Source organism: Marmota marmota, unplaced genomic scaffold (genome assembly GCF_001458135.2).
Source record: "Marmota marmota marmota unplaced genomic scaffold, marMar, whole genome shotgun sequence".
Taxonomy (NCBI): Eukaryota; Metazoa; Chordata; class Mammalia; order Rodentia; family Sciuridae; genus Marmota; species Marmota marmota.
Genome location: NW_026000174.1, coordinates 66,423,948 through 66,439,717, shown reverse-complemented (window position 1 = coordinate 66,439,717; position 15,770 = coordinate 66,423,948). Strand labels below are relative to the sequence as shown.

General features: G+C 60.4%; 1 protein-coding gene and 1 long non-coding RNA gene across 6 annotated transcripts in view; both read left to right on the top strand.

The window, feature by feature from the left end:
- Macrod1 (mono-ADP ribosylhydrolase 1) overlaps positions 1 to 15,770 on the top strand; it is a 142,925-nt gene that overhangs the window by 123,776 nt on the left and 3,379 nt on the right. For 3 of the 5 annotated variants that reach the window (XR_007342479.1, XM_015478153.2, XM_015478155.2), the window contains exon 4: positions 5,062 to 5,091. The exons of the other annotated variants lie outside the window; for them this stretch is intronic. Coding sequence is in view for 2 of the 3 variants with exons in the window: in XM_015478153.2 (XP_015333639.1) it covers positions 5,062 to 5,091 (30 nt within the window). In the remaining variant the exon portion in view is untranslated. The remainder of the gene's footprint in view (positions 1 to 5,061; positions 5,092 to 15,770) is intronic. 5 annotated transcript variants of the gene reach the window in all.
- On the top strand, positions 9,243 to 14,566 carry LOC125612145. The gene is made up of 2 exons (XR_007342480.1): positions 9,243 to 11,131; positions 12,656 to 14,566. It is a non-coding gene; the product is annotated as an uncharacterized LOC125612145 (long non-coding RNA).

The window sequence follows — 15,770 nt, the reverse complement described above, 5'->3', positions numbered from 1 at the left end:
ACCCTGGAGGGGTCAGATGGCTGTCCAGGGGCAGGGGGGCTGGTGGAGGGCACTGCAGGAGCAGCAGGTGGTGGCGGGAGGGGCCCAAGAGGATGTGTGGCAGCAATGACTGGCATCCAAGGCACGTCAACGTCACAGGGGCAGCACTGGGCTCAGGGCCAGCTAATGGAGCCCAGGGAGGTGTGCCAGGGTCGCATCCCAGGCAGGGGACCACCTCGACCCTGTGGGGATGGTGGGGCACCTCCAGAGCCTCAAGGTGGGGTGCCAGGTGGAGACCTGCCCCCCACCCGACCTGAGCAAGCCCTGAGCCTCCCCAGGGCTCCGAGTCAGCCTCACCAGGCTCACTGCACCCCTCCCGGAGGCCAAAGACCCCGGCTGAAAGGTAGAGGGGGCCGTGGAGCCACCTGCCGAGGAGGGGCCACCTGTCCACGGCACCAGAGTGGTCGCCATTCAGCACGCGGACTCCTTAGAGGTATAACTGGCATGAAGAGGGTGGCCGGTTAGACCTTTCAGCCTAATCTCAAATGTGCACTAGTGACCTTAACCATGGCCAAGGGTTCCTTAGCTCTGTTGGGCAGTGGTAGTGGTCATTTCTGTCTGGCCCTTAATCAGGATTTTAGATTTTTTTGTTTTTAGTTGTTTATTTATTTATATTCGGTGCTGAGAATCGAACCCAGTACTCACACATGCCCGGCAAGTGCTCTACCACCGAGCCCCAGCCGCAGCCCCCAGGATTCTGGATCTATCCCCCTGAGTGCCTCGTGTTGGGGACAGCTTGCTTTTGCTGTCCAATCTTTGTAAATTCCGAGATTTCAGAGAATTGCATTTTCAAGTTATCAGCCAAAAAAAAAAAATACCAATGGCGGTTAGAAATTTGAATATGTTGTTTGTGATGATTGAGACGCAGTGCTTCTCTTCAGAAATTTATGCTCCTGGACAAAATTGAGGACAGAGGGCTTATTCCTTTTCAGTCTTTAATGAAAATACATATGAAACAGGTTGCCCGGGGGTCACCTTAAGGCTCAAAATGGGTGTTTTTTTTCCCTCAGCACCTGGTGGTTATTAGCCAATTACCCGGAATTTTTTTTCTTTTGTATCAAAGATTGAACCCAGGGGTGCTTGACCAGGGAGCCACATCCCCAGCCCTATTTTGCATGTCATTTAGAGACAGGATCTCACTGCATTGCTCAGCGCCTCCGCCATTGCTGAGGCTGTCGTTGAACTTGTGATCCTCCTGCCTCAGCCTCCAGAGCTGCAGGGATTACAGGCATGTGCCACCACACGGGCTCATATTTGAAGATAGGGTCTCACTATGTTGCCTAGATTGGCCTTGGAACACCTAGGTTCAAGTGATCCTCCTGCCTCAGCCTCCCAAGTAGCTGGGAACACAGGTGCATGCCCAACGCCCAGTCTTTCTTTATTTGGAGAGTGGGCTGTTCATCTTGCTAAATAATTTTCAAAGGACTCTGCTTCTAGAATCTGCCAGTTGTTACATATTCTTGCAGATCACAACTGGAGCGTTCTGGGCAGAGCCAAACGCTAGTGCTGCAGGAGCTAAAAACTAATGTGGCCCTGTCACAGGGACACATGCCTGTAATCCCAGCCTCATGGGAGGGAGGCTGAGGCAGGAGGATTGCAAGTTCAGCAACTTAGCAAGACTGTTTCAAAATAAAAAATAAAAAGGGGGCTGGGGATGTGGCTCAAGCGGTAGCGCGCTCGCCTGGCATGCGTGCGGCCCGGGTTCGATCCTCAGCACCACATACAAACAAAGATGTTGTGTCCGCCGATAACTAAAAAATAAATATTAAAATTCTCTCTCTCTCTCTACCTCCCTCTCTCTCTAAAAAAAAAAGTAACACTCTTTAAAAAAATAATAATAAATAAATAAATAAAAAGGGCTAGAAAATGTGACTCAGTGGTTAAGTGTCACTGGGTTTGATCCCCAGTACCAAACAAAACAAAAACCCCACAAATTGATTTTTGTTTATTCTTATTACTGAATATGAATTTCTGATCAAAACACTGATTTGAACACAATAAACCAAATACCTATTTCTGCAAGTTGACTCTTCAGTTTTGGATCTTAAAATTCAAGTGACTGCGGGGTGTGACGGTGCACACCTGTAAGGGAGGAGGATCACAAGTTCGAGGCCAGCCTCTGCAACAGAGTAAGACGCTATCTCAAGATAAAAATCAAAAGGGGGTTGGGGCAAAACTCAGTGGTAGAGCCCTTGCCCAGCACGCGTGAGGCCGTGGTTTGATCCACACACACACAGACCCGTTTGCTGGGGTCAGGTCTGGGCCCTGGAGTGGACTGGCTGGTCACATGTCCCCTGCCTCCTTTCAGATGGGAAGTGTGCAGGGTTAAGAAAATAGGCTGTGACAGGCAGCCCTCCTGGGCGGAGCCCACCTCCTCCCCTTCCCTGTCCCCCTGGAGCCTCAGTTTCCCCGTTTGAAAAAAGGGTGGAGGTCCAGCTGTGATTAAAGCCTCCAAACTGAGGAAAGCCTGGGGGGCAGAGGGGGCCCAGGGGCAGGTGAGGCGGGAAGGGCAGCCAGAGGCCCGCGTCTGGGAGCTACAGCGCCCGGAGCTGCCCTGCTTCAGGGTGGCAGCCACACCCAGGGACCACCTCCTGAGTCTGTCGACACTGTGCCCTTCTCAGTTGTCCTCCTGAAGCCACCAGGCCTTTTCCCTTGGACAGCCTGGCCCCCTGGGGGACTGGGGACAGCCTTCTGGGGCTCGTGTGGCTGGCTGGTCATTAAGGTCCCTGGGGAGAGGAGAATGGAGCCTCAGGGAACCAGCCAAGGACACCAGAACCCTCACCCATGGGCCATCTGAGGTTGGCAGAAGGGACACGACAGACTGGCCCCCAGGATGCCCATGACCACGGGGACCCCGGTGCTGGGCCTCCCTACCCCTTCCCACCCGTGGCGGATAAGGCCACCTGGCCTGGCCTCGACCACCTGGTGGAGGCCTCCCCTGGAGAGGCCCACTCCCTGCTCTGCCCCTGGCTGGGCGGCCTCAGCAGGTCACCTGCTGGCTGCCGTAGGCCAAGCCCACCCAGGAGGGGCTGGGTGCGGGCAGGCGGCCTGGCCATCCCCTGACGGGGGCCTGCAGAACAGCAGGTCAGCGCCCCCCTCCTGTCCCTTCAGGGCTGGCTGCCAACCCCTCTGGCTCTGCATCCCCTTTGAGCAGGAGCCAGCTCGTTTGCAGCCGGTGTTAATTAAGAGCGAGAGGTGATGGGGGAGGTGAGCGAGGCCACGGAGGGCAGCTTCTGCCAGCCGCCGGCACAGCCCCTGGGGCCGGGGGAGCCCAGAGCGGGACCTGGGCCCCCAACTACACTGTCCTCCAGCTGGCTCCTGGGCAGAGCTGCCCAGCGGCCCCGCCCCCATCCCTGCGGTCAGATCTGCTGGGGCAGGAGCAGGGTCAAGGCTGCATGTGGCAGGGCCCACCGCTTGTTGGACAGGACTTGGCAGAGGCAGGCCCTAGGCCTGGCAGGGGTGGAGACAGTCCGCCCTGACAGTCCCCCTTGGGGTCTGCCTGCTTGGAGTCAGTCAGACCCAGCGCTGACCCTGCTGCTACCACTGGGACCGCTCCGGGCCTTGGTCTTCTTCTCTGTAAATTGGGAACAGCAGCCCCTGCCCGTGGCCGAGCCGTGATGGGAAATGGGGTCGCCTGTGCCAAGCACTCAGTCTGCACCTGGAAAGACGCTCTCCCCAGCGGGGGCAGAGATGTGCATTCCTGGGGCACAGGCCACGCCAGCGCCCCGGGAGCCAGCCCCCCACGGCCTGCCCACAGCCCCCGGGGGCCACCATGCTGCGCCCCCGCGGCCGCTTTGGCCTGACTGGCCCCTGCCTTCCCGCGGCCCCTCTCCTGTTCTGGGAGCGCGGGGCCGTCCTCGCCTCTCCATCTTAATTAGCTGCTTGTATTAATCTCGCAGTAACGTGGCGTCTTGCAGCCCTGGGTTTCAGGCTGTGGAATTAATTATTCCCCAAGCGAAAAGCTGTCAGGTCTGGGAGACCAGCCACTCGGAGCCACCGACACCACTTAGCAGCATCCACCGCTTCCGCACCCGGCCCCGGGGCCAGAGCCGGGGGAGCCTCACGCAAGGGTGCCCCCAGGCCTGGCTGTGAGGTGGGGACGGACCAGGCCCCACACGGAGCCAGGCCTCCTGAGCCCGGGGCTGAGGCCCGGCTGGCCTCCCCACCTGGGGCCTGCTCACTGGACCTGCTCCCTGGCACCGCGTCCCCTGCTTAGCACAGAGGCACTCTGTGGGGCCAGGAGGGGGAGGCCAGGCCAGGCCGGGCTGGGGGCACTGACCAGCCCAGCCCTGCCACTCCGGACGAGGGGCTGCCAGTCTCCTGGTGGAGGCAGGAGGAGACAGCCAGCCCAGCAGAGGCAGGTGGACCGGGCTGCTCTGGAAGGTGGAGGCCTTCAGACCTGCTCTGCCTGGTGGTCTGCTCTCGTCCAGGCAGGGGGCTCCGTGTCCCTCGACATTCACCCCAACCCCAGGAGGGGGCTGTCCCACCTGATCCCACGCGGCGAGGCGGACAAGGACACTCCTCCCTCCCTGGGCCTAGCCGGTCCTGGTGGCTCCCAGGCAGCACCCACCACACGTGCAGCTGCTCCTGGTGGCTTCCAGTCTGTGTCCCTGGTGGACCTCTGGGCAGGAGCAGGGCTCCCTGTCCTCGCACCCTGCGTCAGGCCAGCCTCTGAAGGGCCTCGGGAGACACTGGGGGTGAACGGACGGTGCCTGGCAAGACCCTTGGCCCTTGTCACTTGCACCCATGTGCAGCTGCTCAGGGTGAGCCGGGGCCTGTGTCCCCATCGCTGTCACCCTACTAACCTCAGGTCCACTGGGAGCCTCCATGGGGGAGGACTCCTGGCCCCTCTCCTGTCCACCATCATCTGTCCCTCCTCGGGCTGGGAGGCCCTGTGCCTAGAGCCTGAGGGCACAGGCTTCTGATGGGCCACCCCCTCCCTGTCCCCACAGCCCCCTGTCCCCAAGCTGCTCTACACTGACCTTCTCTCTCTCTCTCTCTCTCTCTCTCTCTCTCTTGCAGCCAACAGCTCCCTGCTTGGAGGTGGAGGTGGTGAGTGGACCTTCCTCTCTCGGCTGGGGACGGGTGGCCTGGTGACGTCTCCTTGCCCCTGCTTCTCAGCCAGGCCCGGTTGCTGTCCAGCTCTGTGACGAGGGCCTGACCTGGGCCAGTGCTGCACCCCTCTGCCATGTGGCCTCGGGAAGCCCTGTGCCAACTGGCCCGGGTCCCCACCTATGAGGGTGACGTGACCATCTCTGCCCTGCGCTGGTGACCCAGGTGGCTCTGCAGCCAGGACAAGGTCTCATGAAGTCAGGGGCGCTCCGCCCACAGCTGAGGCCCTAGGGCACTGGTCACTCATTGTGACTGATGTCCATCAGGGAGCAGGGACTGTGGCCAGCAGGAGGTCAGAGGTCAGGGGGGCCTGGTTGCCAGGGATGCGGGCCAAGGCCAGTGGGTGCACGGGGTAAGGGGGCATCTGTAGCCTCCGTGGCTTCCTCCCATCAGCTGCCCACCAGGCCCTACAGCCCCTCCGCGGCGTGGGCCCTGCTGGCCCTGCGGCCGCTGTCTGAGCAGGCGGCAGGATGATTGGTGAGCCGGGGGCCAGGGGTTAATGCGACGCCGGATAAATCCCGGGGGCTGTGTTTACGGCAGTGGTGGCGGGGCCCAGGCCAGGTTTTAAAAGGGGGAAAATAAAAGGGGCAGCGGAGGTCAGGAATAAATAAGAGCAGCTTGAGAGCTGGGGGACCAGCCGGGGGGGGGGCTGCTGTGGCTGGAGACTGTCCCCTCCCTCCCCGCTTCTCCTCTAGCTGTCCCTGTGGAGGTCACAGCTACCGGGAGGGGATGTGGCACACACTCAGAGGCCCCTCTCAGCCTGTTTTGGGAGGACTTGGGGGCTGTGGCTGATTGGCGCCTACCGAGCTGCACCCACAGCACCCTCTCCTGTGTCCCCTCAGTCACCGAGTTCCCACTGTGTGCAGGCCCCAAGCTGGGTGCCAGGACAGTCACTGCTGGACATCAGTGGGCCGTCCCTGCCCTCCTAGCTCACAGGGCAGAGACAGAGCCCCCCACCACCCAGGGTGATCTCGGGGAGGCAGGGCCCTGCAGGAGCTGGGCAGGGACACCTGTCCCAGCTGGGGCACCAGAAAGGCTTCTGTAGGAGGTGCCACTGGCACCAGCGAGAGGCAGGTAGGAACGCACCCAGGAAGAGAGGACGGAGGGGTGTCCCAGGCAGAGGGAACAGCGCAGACTGGGAAGGAGGACGTGGAGCAGGGTCCTTGGAGCCTGGCCCGGAGGCAGGGAGGCCAGGGCTGGCGCAGGAGCCTCAGAGGCCAGCAAGGGGCTGAGTTCAGCCACTCCACTTGGGAAGGTGGGGACAGAACACCTGGGGGCGTCTCAGTTTGAAGTCAGCTCCTCTTCCTCTCCGAACCTCGATCAGAGCCAAGGCCTAGGTCCTTGTGCCGCAAGGTCCCCATCACCTTCCAGACTGTCCCCCCAAGTCCCTCCCTCCCACTGGGCTCCAGCCACCCTCACCGGCCTTCTGCCCCCGAAGGCTCTTCCTGCAGAGGTCCAAGTGGCCAATGCCCCCTTCCCAGTGCGGCCCCCCTGACCCCCAGCTGAATTTGCAGCTGCCCCACCCCGCCCCGCCCCGCCCCTCGCCCTGCTCTAGTGTGGTTCTCCCGGAGCATGTGGCTCCTTCCAATACGCCACGGTTCAGATGCTCCTTGTCACCCGTCCCCGGAAGGAAAGACTGAATCTCCAGAGCTGGGTCTGGCCCTGTAGTAGGTGCCTAGAGCGTGTGTGTCGAATGGCGGATGAACCGCAGGGACAGCGGGGACAGTGCTGAGGGTGGTGGGCGAGAACCTGTGGGTTTAGGCAGAGCAAGGGGTGGTGACCTCACGCTGGGAAGTCGTGGGCCACCTGTGCTGGCAGCCTGGGGCATCACGGGAGCCTCTCTGGCTCCCCCTGCGGCCTTGGGGGTGAGAGGAGGCTGGAGCCGACCCACTGCCTGACGGATGGGGCGCCCCGAGGAAGTGGGACCTGAGTCCAGCCTTTTAACGCTGCAGAGATTTATGGAGCCGCCAAGTGCTCTGCTCGCTGGGGCTGTCACTCTGCTAATGTGATGGGAACAAGGGAACAAGGTGGGGTGGTGGGGAGGGGACTGTGCTGGGGACAAGGCCTCGGTTGGTGGGGGCCTGCCCAGCCGCAGGCTAAAATGGAGCCAGGCACAGGTCCCTGTGACACCCCTGCCCCCGGATCTGCCTCATGGCTGCTGCCACCCCTGTCCCCAGCCTCAACCCTTGGCCGCCGTGTCCCCACCTAACTGCCTAAAGACCCTGGAATTCCCGTGGGCATGAAGCTCCTCCTGAGGGGTGTCCCCTCCCCAAGGACAGGGTTCCAGGAGATGGAGCCCCTAGAGCCGCCCTGCTCTGCACCTGCCCTCCAGGGCCACCTGCCTGCAAAGGGAGGGACAGCTGGCGATCCGTGGCTGCCACGCTGAGCAGGTGCCCGGGGCAGCTGGGGCTCCTAAGGGGGCCCAGGCCCTGCGCTGAGGGCTTGGGTGCAGTGGCCACTGTCTTAGCTACGAGCCTGCAGTGACTCCGGCTGAAGGAGGGGCTGCAGCCCTCCCAGACTCGGTGAGAGCCCCCAGGGCTGCCGGGGCTAGGTGGCGTGGCCCACCCGGTGAGTCTGGGGGGAAGCGCCCACCTCCCCATCCCTGCCTGGGGGGGGGGGAGAGGAGGCCAGGGGACTCCGCCCTCCAAGAGACCAGGGGTGACAGGAGGTTTCCCAGCAGCTGGGGCATTAGACTTGGGTTCTGAGGGGCGGATAGGAGCTCGGCAAGGGGGGCAGGATGGCCAGCTGCAGGAGGGGCCGCACCTGCGGCAGGGGCAGCCCGGCCTCCCCCAGAGCTGCTGGCCCCAGGCCCACCCCTCTCCCCCCTCCCTCCTGGAAAGCCTTTTATTGGCTCCATAAAGGACTTTGAAACTCTCCTGTTGAACTGTGAGAAGGAGGCGGGTCCTGGATCGGGGTGGGATCGACAGGCCTGACGCGCGCCTCTCCTGTTTATTAGGACTGAAATGTTTACTTGGCGATAAGGAGCCGCTTTCTCGGGGAGATTTGTGCGCTCTTTTTCAATTACCCCTCGTCTTTCTCTGCCACTTTTGCACTAAAGGGATAATAAATGTATCGGAGCGTTTCAATTATTCATCTAAATCATGACTGCGCCTGCCACGGCCAAGCTTTAGTGACAGATTAATTCAGGGCCGCCTTCCTCTGCCTGCCTGTCGCCATCTCTGCTTGGGCCTGGCCAGCTCCCCAAAGGCCAGCTCCAGGGGGTGGGGCAGGGTCAGGCAGGAGGGCAAGGCAGGCTGGGGGGAACCAGTACTCCACACCCACACTCCCTGCCTGGGACTCCCAGAGGGTAGCACCCCGCCCACCTTCAAGAGCCAGCCTGCCACGCCCCTGCCTAACGACTGTGCTCATCCCGGCTCCTAGGCCCTTGTCGCACATCCCTGTGTGTCCTGTGAACCTGGCCCCAAGGGTCCTCATGCCTGGGAGAAGCCTGGTGGCTGGGCCTCCCTCATAGCCTTCAGCTGGCACTGGGTCTTTGCACATGCTGCTGCCTGAGAACCCCTCTGCTGTCCATCCTGTCCAGCTGTCACCTGCTCTGTGTTGGGGTAGCCTGTCTGGCCAAGCCTCAGCTCTACTTAATGGGGCCTCCTGGCATTGTCCTTGACACTGGGGTATGGTCACCTGTGCCTGTTGTGGCTGGTGTTCTAGGGCCTTGATGTTCAGATGTTTGTCTGTGTGGTTGTTCAGGAACTACCTGACTCCTGCCATGGGGCCACCTACAGGCCTGCACAGGGCAGGCAGTGCTCAGCACAGATTTGCCTCTGGCCAGGCTGTGCCCAGGTGCCCTGCCCACTCCCCCTCCGCCCAGCCCTCCCCCTCCTCTGCCCTCCTCATACCCACAACCTGGGGACGGCTGCACTGTTTCTCTCTGCTCTCTCTGGCTCCCTCTCCCTCTCTCTCTGTCACACTGAGCTATACCCCCAGGCCTTTTGTCCCTTTTTTTTTTTTTTTTTTAGTTATAGATGGACATAATACCTTTATTTATTTTTACGTGGTGCTGAGGATTGAACCCAGTGCCTCATGCATGCTAGGCGAGCACTCTACCATTGAGCCACAACCCCAGCCCCCTAATTTTTTATTTTGGGACAGGGTCTCACTAAGTTGCTGAGGCTGGTCTCAAACTTCTGGTCCTCCTGCCTCAGCCTCCTAAGCCACTGGGATGCAGGCGCGTGCCCCGCGTGGCTTCAGTCATTCTTTATTGCTCTTCTCGGTCCGTCTCAGGTATTCTCTGCTGCCTTTCCTCTGCCTTGGTTGCTCCCATTTGTCTCTCAAACTGTTTCTCCTCCTCTCTTGCTCCTCCTCTTTCTCCCTATCATATCCCCCCCCATTCTCTGCTCATGGACAAGATTAGTGAGGTGTCTAAGCATTCAGACCCCAAGCAAGGGCTGCCTGTCACTCAGCCCGCCGCCCCTGCCCGCACTATCTTGCCAGCCCTGCTGCTGAGCTGCGATGGCTTCCTGTGGCCTCCAGGAAGAGGTTCAGCTTGGGCCGCGCTGATGAGCTGCGGCCTGGCTCAGTGAGAGAGATAATGCGGCCTCTGTGGCCCTGTGGGCCCTCTTGGTGCTCTCAAGACCAGGCTGTGCACTGCACCCTCCCTGGCCATGCTGGGCTCGGAAGAAGCAGATGGCCCAGGGCTCCACCAGCCAGTCCAGCCCCTGGCCGGGTTGGTGGGAGTGCAGGCTGCGGCTGTCTGGGAAGGGTAGGGGTGGCTGTGTTCAGCACAGAGGGGAAGGCCCAGAGGCCATCGCAACTCCCCCTCCCCCCCACAAGGGCCCACTGTGCCCGCTGTGGCTCATGCTTGTAATCCCAGTGGCTTGAGAGGCTGAGGCAGGAGGATCCTGAGTTCAAAGCCAGCCTCAGCAACTCAGTAAGGCCCTAAGCCACTTAGCAAGACCATGCCTCAAAATTAAATAAATAAATAGATAAAGGGCTGGGGACCTGGCTCAGTGGTTAAGCACCCCTGGGTTCAAAGCCTTGTACCAAGAAAAAAAAAAAAAAAAAGGCCACAGCATTAGAGTTTTTCCCAGAATTCTCACCTGCAGACCGGGCCCTCCCCTTCGGGCCCCTGGTCCAAGGGCCTCCACCTCTCCTCCCTGTGTCCCTCAGTCCCAGTTTCAGGCCTCTGCTGAAAGCCTCTCCCCACCCCTTTCTGCCCCCTGCTTCCCTCCTGTGCCTGCCCCTGTCCCAGTACTGGTGACGTCACAGCTGGACGTCCCCTCCCTGGAACTGGGCCTGCACAGGGCGGCCACAGGCACAGGGGAGGCCTGGCATGCTTTGCTGAGCAGGGGGCTGAGGTGCCCTTCCCCAGGGACAGCCTGCAGCCTCCTGCACCTGCCTGACTGCAGCCCATGCTGACGACGGTGCTAAGGGTGACTGCGCCTCCTACGCGCTCACTGCATGGACCACAGGCCCCGGCCGGGCCTCTCCGCGCACTCTTGTGCCCTCAGCCCAGTGCCGAGGGGGATACGCCATTGGCACCTCCTTTGGCACCTCCTTTGGCAGATGAGGAAGCTGAGGCACCGGGTCCCTGGAGCTGTGCTCCCTCCCCCACCTGGGTAAGGGATGGGGACCATTCCCCTAGCAGGGACTCTGGCCCTTCTCCACGGCCACAGCGTAGGCCAGGCAGGCCCATGGGGCTCGTGCCCTGCCCCCAGTAGGCGAGATGCCACCAAGCCCCTGCATGCAGCTGCCACGGGGACTTTTAATAACGGGAGTGATTTTTGCATGATGAATGAAGCACGGCCGTTGTGTACATAATGAAGCCCTAATGTTTTCAAATCCCCATTTAAGGAGCTGATCTCACCCCGTAATGAATTTCAGATCACATCGTGGAACTGTCGTCCATCCATCTTCTCCCTGGGGTGCCCACCCTGGTGGCACCTCGAGGGCGGGGCCTGGCGAAGTGGGCCCTGCTCCCACCCTGGACCGAGCCCCTGCCAGCACAGAGCTGGGGCTGGTGCAGGTTTGTTGACTGACTGAGCGACCAGAGGATGGTCTGACAAGTGCATCCTCTCAGTCCCTGCTCCCGAGGAAGTGAACAGAGGTCACAACTGGAGAGTCTGGGTGGCCGAAGAGAAGAGGGGACAAGGCCTTCGGTGGTCATTTATCCAGGCTTCATGGCCTGCCCCCTGCGGGGAAGCTGAGAATCAGCAGCCCAGACTTCTGCCCCAGATCCTCGGGTACCCTCCTGGGGAGGCCATTTCCCATCTGCCCTGCGGGGCCTGGCCCCTTCCAGCCTGGTGTTCCCTGTTTCCTTCTTCCAAGAGGGAGGCTCAGACCTGCTGCGGGGGCCATGGGTGGGCCACAGGGTGGGCCACAGGGTGGGCCACAGTGTGTGCCGCCGCAGGTCCCCAGGCGGCCCCCAGCCCCAGACCTCTGTGCCTTCCTGGGCTGGGAGGTGCCCCTCCCCGGGCTCTGCCCAGGCCGCTACCTCGGCAGCCCCTCCTGCCAGGCCCAGGCTGCAGAGGCCCAGCCAGGAGCCTTGCACAGGTCTTTCCCAGGGACCTCTCCACCCCGCAGTGCAGCCTGCTCCTGAGTCTCGGAGGCCCTGAGGGCTTGGAGGGCCAGCAGACGCTTGCCTAAGGCCTGCGACTGCGGCTCGGTCTCACCCTCTGTAGAAAGAGTGACAATGTGACCAAGTACCAGGCGCTGTAGGCCTCTCCTCCTGGGTGCCCCACCAGGGAGGAGGGCCTTGCTATGGAGACTAGGAACTGAGGCGTGGCCAGTGGGGAGGTGGAAGAGCCGGAGAGGGACTAGCGCTGGGAGGCTCCCCGCCCATGGGTCCCCCGGGGCTGGGGCTGCTCTGTCACTGGAAGCAGGGCCCCCACTGGGCCCCAGTGAGCTCATTGCAGAGTCTGGGAGACTTGGGCCCTGGGGAGGCAGGCCATGATCTGTTGACCTTGAGGACCTGTCCTCTCTGCTGTCTTTCCTGTTCTCTGGGCCCACAAGAGCCCAGGAAAGGCCTTACGACCCCTGCTTTGCTATGTGACTCTGAGAAGGTGGCTTTGCCCCTCTGAGCCTTTGTCTCTTCTTCTGTAAAATGGAGGTTAGTCTTAGCTTTTGCTCTGCCTCTTACTGTGAGACCCTGGGCAAGTTGCTACACCCCTCTGGCCTTCAGGCTTTGTCCCTCAGCCACCTCCCAGAATGTCACTGCTTCCCGTGACTCTCAAGGCCCAGGTTCTTGCCTAAAGTCATTGGCAATCTTGTGGCAGGATTTCTGGGAAGAAGACTCCTGAAGGGGTACCTGGGGCCAGATCCACAGGGTGGTGAAGGCGGAATGGCCGTGGAGGGCTGGCCAGGGTGTCCTGCCCATTGGCAGGGTATGGCTGCCCCCCTTATTCCCCAGGCCACAGGCTCCTGTGTTCCTGTAAATAATTAATTAGCCCCTACTTGCTTGTTTGTTTAGCATGAGGAATGCTCCCCCACTGAGATGCATTTATTGCTGAATAAATTTAAATATCTAATCTTCCCTTCATGAATATTACAGCACCCTAAATAGCCGCCAACTCATCCTCAGCGCCTTGGCGGTGACCCCTCTGGAGACTGCCTGCCCCGCCCTGCCCCCTCCCCCTCCCTGGCAGGGAAGGATGGGGAGCCAAGTGGGGGCCCTGGAGGCCGAGAGCCCGCAGGATGGAGGTGGTGGGCAACCATGCAGGGGAAGTCGGGCAGTGGAGAAAGGTGAGGGTCTCCCCAAAGAAGTCCCTTGATTGGGAGGGGGCTGCAGATGAGGGCAGGGCCAGCTTGAAGGTCTAGAATGAAGTGGGGCAACCCCAGGCCAGCCAGCCAGGGCAGGGGCCCAGTGGTAAGAGGGACAGACATCTAGTGGTCCTAGAGGAAGTAGGGTACCAAATTACAGCGACCCAACCTCTGGCTGTGACAATGCCAGGTCTCTCTCTGGCCCTCAGTGTCTTCTACCAAAATCAGAAAAAATGGCAGTGCCTCCCAAGGACCTGGAGGCTCAAACAAGCCAGCGCCTGGCCTGGGCCGCAGGCGGGCTGGAAGGAGCCAGCTGAAGCCAGGCAGGGCCTATATGCCCAGATACTCCGGAGGCTGAGGCAGGAGAATCACAAGCTGGAGGCCAGCCTGGGCAACTTAGGGAGAGGTTGTCTCAAAATAAATAAAATAGGGGATGGGGCGCGGCTTAGTGGTAGGGCTCTTGCCTAGTGTGTGGAAGGCCCGGGGTTCTATGGTGGGGGCAGAGGGGTGGAGGCAGCAGGAGGGGCCAACAGGAGGGGCAGAGTAGGCCTCAGGGGCATCTGCTGGTGCCACAACTGGAGGAAAGCTAGACCTGGTGGACAGATACTTGAAGAAAGTCCTCGCCCCCAAGTGGGCTCAACAATCTCCCCAGGAAAGGTTGAGCTGAAAGTTTTGAGGGGTTTTTGGTGGCAGGGGTCTTGAGAGCAGAAGGGTTGGTTCACCAGTGAATTAGGGACACCTCACCTCCCACCAGACAGCCCCAGGGGCCAGGGCTTTCCCAGCTGCTCAGGGGCTGGCCTGGCAGGAAGGAAGGACACCTCCCTTGTACAGGATCCCAGAAAGTCTCAGCCAATGCCAAGGTAAGAGCCAGGGTGAGGCCTGGCGGCCAGAACCTAGGGCTGCTGTAGTGTAGAGGGGAGTGGGCCCTTTGGGCCTGTGGCCAAAGACAAGAGGGCTGGGTTCCCCTCTGCACTTGGGTGGGAGAGCAGGAAGGCTGCTGGGTGAACAGGGAGGGGCTGGGCAGGAGAGGTGGCTCAGTCGGGGCTCTGTCCTGCTTGGGGGTGTGGAGCAGAGGCGGTATCCTAGGCCTGTCTCCTATCTTTGCTTTAGGGGAACCCCTCCTGTGGGTGCCTGGCCTTGTTCTAGAAGTTGCTGGAGGCAGCCCAAAGCATCTGCTAGTACCACCTCCAACCCTCTCCCTCCTGCCTTGTGCCCCCAGGTCATTCCCAAGGGCCTGGCTGCAGGCCTGTCCACTTCTGCAGGAAACATTAAGTCTCTGAGACACAGATCTCATCGAGCTCCACTTCCGCACAGCTCCCACAGCCGGCCAAGGTCACCTGCAGGGCAGTTAGCCCCCGGAGACTAGCAGCTTGGTGCCAGGGGGCTGAGACCACTGGAGCTGGTCAAGACCCGACACTCCATGGTCACCTGTGCACACCTACCTCTGGTGTACACACATTCCCTGAACATGCCACATTTGTCATACTGTCATAATAAGAGCCAGCCAAACTCACTTCTGCTTATGCCAAGTCCTGGCTGAAGCATGTTATAAGAATCAGCTCACTTGGGGCTCTGGATGTAGCTCAGCAGAAGAGTGCTTGCCTAGCATGCACAAGGCCCTGGATTTGATCCTAAAATCTGTAGGAAAAAAAAAAGAATTAACTATTCTTCCAACACCCACCATGAAGTGGGTACTGCTATTGGACCCAGACAGGCTGAGTGATGTGCCCTGGGTCACACAGCTGTGGCTCACAGAGGGGGGATTTAAACTCTCAGGCTGCCCAGCCCCCTGGCCCCTGCTATGGCCCATGATGTGCTCTCACCCAGAGCAGACTTGCTCTGCCCTGCTCTGCAGCACCTGCTCCCAGGGCCTGGGTGGGTTTCACTGCCTCCTCCCTGAGGCTGCTGCTGTCTTTATTCCCCCAAAGGAGAGGAGGGGGCTGGAAAGACCAGTCCTGAGCCACTCCCAGTGTTCTTCAACCCCTGTCCCACCCACACCCACCTCTGGGAAATCACCTGGTGCCGGCTCTGAGAGAGGTTGTAAAATTAGGTTTAATTGGACCCCACAGGGCACAAGAGAAACAGCAGAAAAAAGAGGGGTCTAGTCCAGCTGGTGTCCCTGGAACTGTGCCAAGACTTTGAGGGATGGAGCGACAGGAGGAAGTAGCCTTGGTTTGTGTGTCTGTAAAATGGGGGAAATTATGGTCCTTTCTTGATGCCAGGCACTGGGAGCATAAGGCGCCTGGTGTTGGAGGAGCTTCGGATCCTGGCCTGGGGTGCAATCAGACGGCAAAGATGTGTTACATTCTTCTCTTTTCCTGAAGGTGTTTCACTGGCCCTAATTTCCAGATAGAAGGAAGGGACTAGACAGTCTGGCAGCCATGAGGCGCCAGCCTGGAATTCACCAGGGTGGGCTGCTGGAGGACTCCTCCCGGCCTCCCGCTGCTCCGGAGTTGTTTATCTGGGCCCGGGTCCCCAGGGTGGCTCCAAAGGCCCTGGAGCCACCTTCGAATAAACAATCCCTGGCCTGGTCCCAATTAAGCCCCAATTAAGCTGATGGCTGCTGGTTCTTTAGGCAGCAGGAGGGTTGCGAGCTCTAAGACACCTGCACGTGGCTTGGAAGCCGCCGCCCGGTTTACCCCCGCGCGGTGAAGGACCCAAGCTCAGACCCCTGGTTGGATCTGCCACTTGTAATTAGATGGCCTCGGTTTCTTCATTTGTAAAGTGGGCCCTAGAGTTTGATACAGCCCCGAGGGGCGTCGCCTGGGGCGATGGGCTTTGAGGCAGGATCCGACGTTTAGGCCTGTCGGTGGCGGCGTCTGGTTGGAGGTTCGCGCAGGGCAGACATGAAAGTGCGAGCTTCGGGGTAGCGGGGGCTCTGCTGTGAGGGGCCCGGCCTGCCCGAG